At 39.7% G+C, this 9,756-nt stretch overlaps 1 protein-coding gene across 1 annotated transcript in view; it reads right to left on the bottom strand.

Annotated features, from left to right (window-relative positions):
• Positions 1-2,802, bottom strand: part of LOC104909996 (protein GREB1-like) — a 17,565-nt gene extending 14,763 nt beyond the window's left edge. The window contains exon 1 of the mRNA XM_031552260.1: positions 2,746-2,802. Coding sequence (XP_031408120.1) covers positions 2,746-2,802 — 57 coding nt within the window. The remainder of the gene's footprint in view (positions 1-2,745) is intronic.
• Between the last annotated feature and the right edge of the window lie 6,954 nt (positions 2,803-9,756).

The following is a 9,756-nucleotide window of genomic DNA, read 5'->3' as shown; positions in this document are numbered from 1 at the left end:
CATGCAGGGCCACCAACCTCCACATTTAATACTAGACCAGGCTGCCCAGGCCCCCATCCAGTCTGGCCTTGAACACTTCCAGGGACGGGGCATCCACAACCTCTCTGGGCAGCCTGTTCCAGCACCTCACCACTCTCTCTGTGAAGAACTTCTCCCTGACACCCAACCGAAATCTTCCTTCCCTAATTTTCCTTTCTTCATCAGATGAATCAGATGAAATGGAGAGAAGTATACAATCTCATTCAATATCCTTATGGAAATAAAATGTCCATGTGTAATCATACTTATGCGGCCCTCTTGCAATGCTGTGGTAAATAAGAAGAGTTTTGAGGCCTAGATGCTTATAAAAGAGTACTTTTGCTTCTGGAAGCATGCAATCTTTTTAATTGCACATTAAATTTCAAAGTTTAACCTAAGGACTCAAATGCTTATTCTTGCATACCTATGGAATCTCTTTTTTGAAGAACTCTTCATTATGAGCTTTTAATGATCTCAAATATATCAGTCTTCCCTCATCATCCTAAGGGACCACAATTTTTTATTTACTGCACAATTTGCGGACACACAGAAGCACTTCAGCAAATCTTGAGAAATGGTCTTCTCTGAAGTTCTTAGCAGAAACCTAGAGGCCAATACCAACATTTTCAAATGATATTTAGAATATCCATTTCTATTAAAATCCTATATGTTTTATATGCTAAATAACACTGCTTATTTAATTTGTAATGAGACTTCCACATTTATTACAGAATAGAATGTTCCATGGCTCAGTGGAACCCATGATTTTTCTTGACAACTGGGGAGACTTATATGTGAAGGAAATTCCCAGGGGAAAATTTAAACTAAGGTACATATGTATACACCACAGTCTTAGCTTTTTTGTTTTTAATTTTTCATTTTATTTTTGCTTTGCTTTGCTTTTTTTTTCAGAACATCTTAATTTTTAATAAAAACTCATAGCCAGAAATCTGCTGAAGCTTTTTAGCCATACTCAGAGTTAGTTTATATTGAGTAAATGTAAGTCACTCTGAAAGTAATGCATCCTATTCATTTCCATGGAAACTACAGATACAGCGTAACAGCACTGATAGAACACATTCTCAGCTACAAAACACTGTTTTTCAACAGTCACCACCATTCATTTCACAAGCAATGAACAAGAGCCTGCATGCTGCACTCATAATGGTCTACACCAGTGGAGGTGACCCTCTATCACTGCCACCACTGCTGAAATGCCCCTCACTGTGCTCACATCCACTGTTTGGTCTCCATCTACATTCAGCAAGTGTTGATGAATGTCAATGGGTGCCATTTTTTCCTCACAGAGGAATTCAGTGACACACCTTTACTACATATGTACTTCCATGTCAGACTCCGTCGTGTCGGAGTGCCCCTCTGCTGTCATCTGTCACAGCAACACATACTGGGATATTGGCAGGAAGGTTCAACCTTTTACCATACCACCAATGCAGAAGTTCTTTAGAGCTCTAACCACCTGCTAGTTGTTCAGCACATCTCTATCCACACCCAGACTCCATTCTAATCAGTCTGCATGGGATCTTAGCTGAAAATAGAGCCTTAATTTAATTAAGAAATCAACATCTATAAATTGTTTTCCTACACATCAAAAATAGATATTCACCTACACACTAATCCTGTTATTCGTCAGCAACCTTGTGGATTGATAGTGAGAACAACTGATATTCCTTTTTTTCCTCCCTGCATCTTCCTCCAAAGATGAAACAATTTTAAATCCACAGTCCTATCATCAGCTAAAACAGTTTACTCTATGCCTTTTACTTTCAAAAATAATTTTCTTTGATAGCTCCACAAGTACCTACATGAAATGTCAGTTCAGTGCTTGTAGATACATGTTCTTGTGCCTCACCATCAATAATCAGAAAGCATTTCAAACACTGATGTTTCCACAAAAATCATAGATGCATATGTTTATAAAAAGATAATGAAATTTAAGGTTATGAAATGAAAACATAAATATTAATGTCAAGATTCATTTATTTTTTAATCACAGCCCTAGTAAATATGCTTTTTAAAAAGTAATTGAAAGCCTTGCTTGCACAACCCCCTCTTTTTCTGAAACCCGCAGAAGTCCTGAACCACTCAGTAGAACTGTTCCTGTTTTGATCTGAAGTTCTATCGGGATAAACACATCCCTTACCTTCTCATCAGAGAGTCTTGCTGACCCTCAGCCTCTCTGGCATCAATAGGCATCAAGCCAGAACCTTAAACCACAAGACCATGCTTAATGGACCACTGGTGCACCATGTCTTGTATTAAGGTAGTTTCTGTTTTACTGAAAAAATGATAGCAATGCATTTCTGTGTTTGTAATTGAAGTCTCACTGACCCTCTTCTTAACACATGTTTAGAGCAAAGGTTTATGCTATTGTTTAAATCACTTTCCCTCCATTACACCAAATGGTACATTTCCACAGTGCTGCTTTACACAGCCAGTAAGACAGCAAAGCAAATGGTACAGAATCAGTCCGGTTTTCTTGCAGCACCTGACACAACAGAAGCAATAGGTTTTCACCATTCAAATGTTCCCAAAACATCTACAGGTAAAGCTAAAACAGAAAAACTAATCATTGGCGAAGCATACTTTGCTAGGAGATTAAGAAAGCTGGTTTTATTCAGTTCTATCCTGGTTCATACAGCACAGTCTCTTACTTTTTCCTACAGCTTTAAACTGTTATCTATGCATCCTTAAGGCATAAGATCTTACCCAAGACCAAGGGGAGCCAGGAGGGCTCTCAGGCTGTTCTTCGTCCTCAGACGACATCTTGAGGTGATCGTTTTCCCCCATTCTTTGCACAGGATACTAAAAGTAGCCTTGTTTTCGGCCATATACAAAAATGCTGCCTTCAGGTTTTAGCTGTCGACAACAAAGCTCCAGAGAATATAATTTCCCAGTGATCGCGTTTGCTTGCTAATTTTACCTGCTGAAGTTCTTGGAAGCACAGTCAGAGAAAGAAACATGAGCTCCGTAAACCAGAGTACATTTTCCTTGCAACTGACTCCTCAAGTATCCTAATTAAGTCATAAGGTTCAGTGAAAAATTAGAGCTTGGCAAACAAATTAACTTCCAAACAGTCAGTATCCATTGTACCTCTGTATGAGATTTTATGCTCAGCCAACCTGCTGAGTGTTACATTCTGTGAACAGAATATAAGGAATTCTCACCCTGCCAACATTTTATTACCATCACTAATCATATTTAGAATGGATTTTAATGGTTTCATTTTGTTTTCAAGGCAGGTTCTTAATGACAAAATCTCATTTTGCCTTTCTGCATAGTTGTACAGTTGTTACAGATCGTAACTGCGCAGGCAGCACAGATTCCTCCTTCTGTGCAATAAAGAACTTGAAAGAGGACGCTTTCTTTTCCATTTATTTCTTTTGGTTTTACGTTTCCTTTCAGATACGTGCCAAAGTGTAAATACAATTATTATAAATGTTGCCCTATGTAACTTCAGACAAATGAGCCCAGATACCTGTGGGACGCCCTTGTCTATAAGAGAACTACAGAACTCAGCGTCCTAAAATCACCTCTGGCAGCTGATCTGAATGGAATCCCAGATGAGACACAGAGAGGCTTTGCTGTTGAGCTGACCAGTAATTCACAGCTCTGTTACACTTTCAAATTCATAACCTTTGGCTTCGATTTTATTAATTCCTCTTCTAGTAATGCATCCACTTGCATTTGCTGGTGAAATAAAATTCTTATTAAAAATCCCTGACTTCAGGCAAAGGCTTCTCAATCTTTTCACTGTGCTCAAGAATGAAGTGTGCTATTTATAGTGAGCTACTGCAGAGAGACCCAGCATTATCTTTGAGTTGATAATGATCATCAAATCAACAAGTGCACCCAGCTACATTTGATATTCCACCTTGAGCTATATGTAGATTCATTAAGTAGGTAAAACAATAAGCAATGAAAAAAGAAAACATCGGAAATATGGTACCGAGCACAGGAGCAGCCTGTAGCCAGCATATAATCTCTGTCCACCGTAAATGGCACTAAGGATCATGGGACAATCATCTGGAAGACAGGAGAAGAGCTAATGTTCAGAAAAATTGATACCTACTTAGCACACACATCAGAAACTTTGAATCTGAGGTGGCCAAATAGCCAGGTCACTTTAATATGGCAGGCCAACATTTCCCAGAGATAAGAGAACAGCACTTAAGTTACCAGGATGCTCAAGTTACTTGCTTCTGTTGAAGAGCAAATAGTAAGACTGTCAGCACAGTAACCCATTTATTAGGTATCTGGCACATCACATTTTCTTTCTGGAACAGATTTGGGAAAGGAAATTCAATACAATTCTCCTGAATGCTGCTAAGCAGGGAAATGCCACACCTAGAGCATTTCAGTGGCACTCCTGCCCCTGCTGAAATGTTTATTCACTGCATTTGAAAGGTGGGAATCACTGTTTGCCAGAGTAATTTTCCACTGTACTACCCAACTCTTCTGTTAAATTTACTTTCAAGCTGTGATGACGGTCTATCAGAAACTGTTTCAATCACTGATATAATACTATATAATATATATAATTATAATATATAGTAATATTATTTATAAAATCCTTCAAGAATTTGCTGGACATCTTTCCCAGCAACTGCACATCTGAAGCCTTTGTCATCTTGAGAACTGTACAGCTCTGTGAACCTTCCTTCCCCAGGAAGCCCTGACAGCTACAAGCAATTCTACTGTGCAGCACATGAACCTGGTGACTGCTGCTCCTAGAGGAATGCTCCTGATTGTCTGGCATCCTGCATCCAAGGGTGACCAGTACCACATGTTTCTGATCAAGAAATCCAAAAATGGAATAACAACCACATGGAAAAGTATTTTCCCCCTGACTTTCATACATTAGCACAGTGATTCCCATCCTTTCCCTAAGGTTGCCTTTACAACTGCCTGTTCCCACTTCCTCTACTTCTGTGCCCCAGACAGACCAACTCCTCTTTGCCTCCTGAAAGTCTCCTTCCTACAGCCTCAGGTGCCAGCCCTTTTCTTCTCAGTGCCTTCCCATTTCTCCATGACTTTACAACTTTGCTGCTCTTTCCCACGTTAGCGTTTCTCATCAGAAACCCACTGGGGCTGCCGCAGAAATCACAGAAGAAGTTCTCAGACTCAGGTTCACATAGAGTTCACAGCCACTTTTGGATTCCTACTCAGCTCATTGCCTCTGTGAGATCCTGTAGCAAAAAGCTTCATTGGATAATCATGCAATGCATACAAAAGTCTTGTGACAATTTTAAACATTGCCTGATGATTTCATTACATGAGGACACAGGAGCCAATTTCTTTTTATAAATAGCATCTGTAAGTGCTCTGTCATGAGAAGAGGGGAAAAAAAAACAAAAATATTTGTAATCATCCCAGAATATTTAAAATGGTAATATTATCTCATGGAAGCCTTGATGTGAACTTTATTTTCTGAACTGATAAGATAATGCCTTCTTATTTTTAACAGGATAGTTTTTCAACTTTAAGATTAATTTAAGATATTTTTAAATACAGTCACAGCTCTGCTGTTCTGGGGCAGGATCAATCACTCTCCTAGAACAGTCTAACTTTTTCCAGCCTTTTCACAGCGCTGGAGTTGCTGAGAACAAAACATATGGAACTGCTTTTCACTACTTTCTCTGTTTTATCTCCTAAACACCAGTGGCAATTAATAAGCCCTTGAAATAGGGATGAAGAAAGCCCTCTGCTTTGTGCCTTTGGGCACACAGAGGAAAGGAGCCCCAGGACTATGCTGCACCAAGAAGCCTCGCTGCAGTCCTGTGCACTCCTCTGCAGAACCATGATCCACCAGATCCAGCACATCTCTTCTCACAACACCTGATGTGATTTCTCCGAATAGGGATGTCAGGAGGTTTATATAAGGTCAGCAGACCCCACAGAAGGAAAACGTCCTCTGGAAGAATGGTAGGAGGAGCTCTTGCAAGGGAGAGGATAGGAGATTAAGCAATATATAGCAGTGGAGCTTGGAATTTTTTAATTATATAGGTGCCAAGGAGAACAAGCAATGAAAGACATGTGACACAGGTAAGATGCAAGATGCTGCATGTTTGGCCCAAACACAGCCCAGTGTTCCCCACTTGAGAGTGGCACACAAGGCTGCTAACGTGTCCCAGCACAGGTGCCATTTTATGTAGGACAGATCTGAGATTTACATCTGATACACTATGGGCATTTATGAAAATTAAATTCAAATGGAAATAAATGACACCATCATCAAACCCAGATTCTGTGCAATTGCAAAATGACTTGCTGCATAAGTACTGTGTGGCACAGAATCCTGTGTCTACTGCAATACCCTGTTCTCAAAACAGTTACTAAGTCCCTACTGGCTCCCTACAGGCAGTAACAAGTCCAAACTCACTTTCATATCAACCCTGTTGTTTCAAAGAAAAAAGGAAATTGTTAAGCTGCTGTTAACAATGCTGCTAAACCGTTTCTATAACACATCAGAATGCACTTTGCCAAAATAATCCTCCTCAATATGTTCAGAGTTTAAGTGCTCAGTCAACACATCAGTGATGCAACAAGTAGAAAGACATTTCCTTCTGCTTATGTAACTAAGAAAATGCAAAACAAATATGTCAGATTTTTTGAGGGTTTTAAACAAAACCACATTTACATACAGATCATAGAATCGTAGAGTCATTAAGATTGGAAAAGATAACTAACGTCATCAAACCCATCCCCACCATGCCAACTGACCACATCCCTCAGTGCCACATCTCCACGGTTCCTGAGCAGCTCCAGGGCTGGTAACTCCACCACCTCCCCAGGCAACTTTATTAAGCCTTTCTTAAAACCATGGCAGGCAATTTCAAATCTCTTTTTCTTACTGAGCAGAATTCTCACTGTTATATTTGATGTTCTCTCTCTCTTTTATTGAATAGTATGTACACGCTGAGCAATGCCAGCAGCTGGGCTATGCCTCAAAACTCCCTGAGCTATGTCCTCTACAACAATCCGTGACTGCCTCTGGAGCTGCCAAGGCAGGACTGGAAATGCTATAAAAGCACTGACCAGAACTGCTGTTGTTTTTTGAGGTGAAAATTGGAGCGGGGATAAAGGATGGAAGGCATTCAACTGGCAGAGAATGTGTGGAATCAATTTTCCTTTTCACTGAAGAGCTGGATCCTTAAGGAGATAGGAAAAAGGAAAGACTAACACAGTTTATTTCTCACATTATTCTGGTGAAAGCTGATGAACTACCAAGGCAGACTGCTGAGGGGCAGACACCAAGGTTCTGCTGTCTCTGCTTGTTGCCCCACATCTCTACCTTGTGAACCTCTGTAACCCTGAGCCTTACACATTGAGTCTTTTTCTCTTGTATTTCTTTCGCTATGTGTGACCAACACACATCACCACAGAGAATCACAGATCTGCCTTTGATATATTTAGCAGCTGCTGCGAGATGCAGCGTGGGAGCTGAGAACTGTACATTCCCCATCACAACAGGAGGTGCTTATTAAGGGAAGAATGCTGAAATCCCTTACATCCTGTAGTGTTCATGTCATCTATAATGCCCATGCTATTCAAATACCAGACATCAGTGCTCAAGTGCTTGTGAAGTATGCTTTGATAGCGGAGAGAGGATGTCAGAAGGAATATAATGTCACCTTCCCAGTAACCTTCTCTATATTTGGATACTGTCTGTTGCAAAACTGAATCACAAAATGCTTCACCCTCTGACACACAGTACAGAACATGATTACAATACTATCTGTGATAATAGTGGCTGACTAAGACAGCAAGCATGGGAGGCACTTGAGAAGTTAGAGTCTGGATAAAAGTCAGTAAAAGCATGCTGTCAGTTCCCTTTTGCCTTTTGTTTCCTACAACATTATCACATCAGTCCATGTGATGGAGAGCTCTATCTTCCTGCCACGTACAAAGTCAGAAAGAATAAATGATCTGTTTGCTTAATGATTATGGGCCAATTTTTCTCACAAAGGTAATCATGATGGAAAGCAAATAATTCCCTCTCACAAAGGTAAGACAAGAGTGGAGCTGGAACCTGGGTCCTCAACCCTGTGGTAAAAAACACACAGCAGAAAGAAGTTCCTACTGTATGTATGGCAAGAGATGCCACTCCCACTCAATCAGATGGCATTTTATTGATTTGTCTTGATTGTTTATCTGCATTACTGTGTCACCTCAAAGTCCAGGTCGGACACAAAATCCTACATCGTCTTTGTGCTTGATAGCTGACAGTCGGAGGGAGGTTAGCATGTAAACTATACCAAGAATGAAGAAACTTTTGGATGGAGTTCTGGAGAGCTGTACTCCCTGACTCATCCACCACCACTATTCAGCACCACATTGATAAAATGCTGTTTTTTTGCCGTATTTTGTGCCTAGCTTCCCTATGATGGGAAGCAACTGCATTTTGGTCACACAATGAGTGCATATCTGCTTTTACAGCAGGATGTGCCTCGTCAGAAAATGGGCATTTCAAGCCAGTTTCACTACATATGTGACTGTTTATATATGTACTCACTGGTGGAGAATGACTGTACTTGGTCACACAACAGAAACACGTCTGGTGAGGCCTGGTCCTGAGAACCCTATCCTGTATAAAGGGTACAGTGAGCAAGTAACTTTGAGCCAAAGGGGAATGTTAAGGAAGGATGTGATTTTTTTATTCCCATCAGATTTAGTGATGTTTTAATTTCACAGATAAGAACAGTTTTGCACGAAGAATGCCACAGCAGCAATAAAGTAAACATGCCTTTCTGGAATTACTTCTAAGCTTTTCCCCATTCTCTTGGTCTGTACATGAAAGAATTAGGGTTACTGAATATTTTAAGTAGGCTGTTTATTGCTGAAATTTCAAAAATGTAATAATGTTCTGGTTGATAAAGAGCTATCTTTTCCACACAGAAAACCTTTAAATGAACACAGTTACAGTTTTTTGCATTTTCATAATGTTTCTGCTTCTGCATGTCAGCACCTTAAATCTTAACAAGTAACCTTAATAAATTATGTCAGACATCTCCAGTCAATTTACGTCTGTGTTTCAGACATTAAATGGTCTGTTCAAATCAGAGTACAGAACCTAGAATGCCAAAATGCCAGCAATCACTTTAACAACCAGAGATAATTGTTTCATAACAAACAAACAAAACCAAAACCAAAATCTAAAAACCTACCTATCCAAACTAGAAGTTTAAATGCATTTTTTTATCTTGCAGATATTTAGTTAAAATCTTTGAGCCTATGATCATTTCAAAAAGGTTTACCCATTGGTAGTAGAACTGAACACAAGTAGAATAGCATGGGACATGGCAGAGGGTAAATGCTGGATAATTCCATGAAGACAGGGCCTAAGCACAATCAAGCAACTTTTGCAGTGCTGTAAAGGTTTGAGGAACCTTGACAGCCACATCAATGGATCTGTATTTTATCAGAGTGATATCTACAGAAGCATTGTACACACTGGTCAATAACTTTATGGGGACATGCACGAGGCTGGACAGGTAAGAAAGGCACACTGATATTCTCACCACTGTGGTGTTTTTGAAACATATTGAGTATCAAGCCAGTTCCTCTAATTTCTGGTTATTTCTTTCTGCTTCTCTTTCCTAACATTTCAGTAGTCAAACTGAATATATTAAAATGTTGTTAGAAAAGCAAGAATTTATTTAAGAATATGCTGGACAGTACCATATTTCTCTACCACTTCCTTTATGAAAAAAAGAAAAA

This window comes from Meleagris gallopavo, chromosome 2, assembly GCF_000146605.3.
Source record: "Meleagris gallopavo isolate NT-WF06-2002-E0010 breed Aviagen turkey brand Nicholas breeding stock chromosome 2, Turkey_5.1, whole genome shotgun sequence".
In the NCBI taxonomy this organism is placed as follows: domain Eukaryota; kingdom Metazoa; phylum Chordata; class Aves; order Galliformes; family Phasianidae; genus Meleagris; species Meleagris gallopavo.
This window is presented reverse-complemented; position numbering and strand designations above follow the sequence as displayed.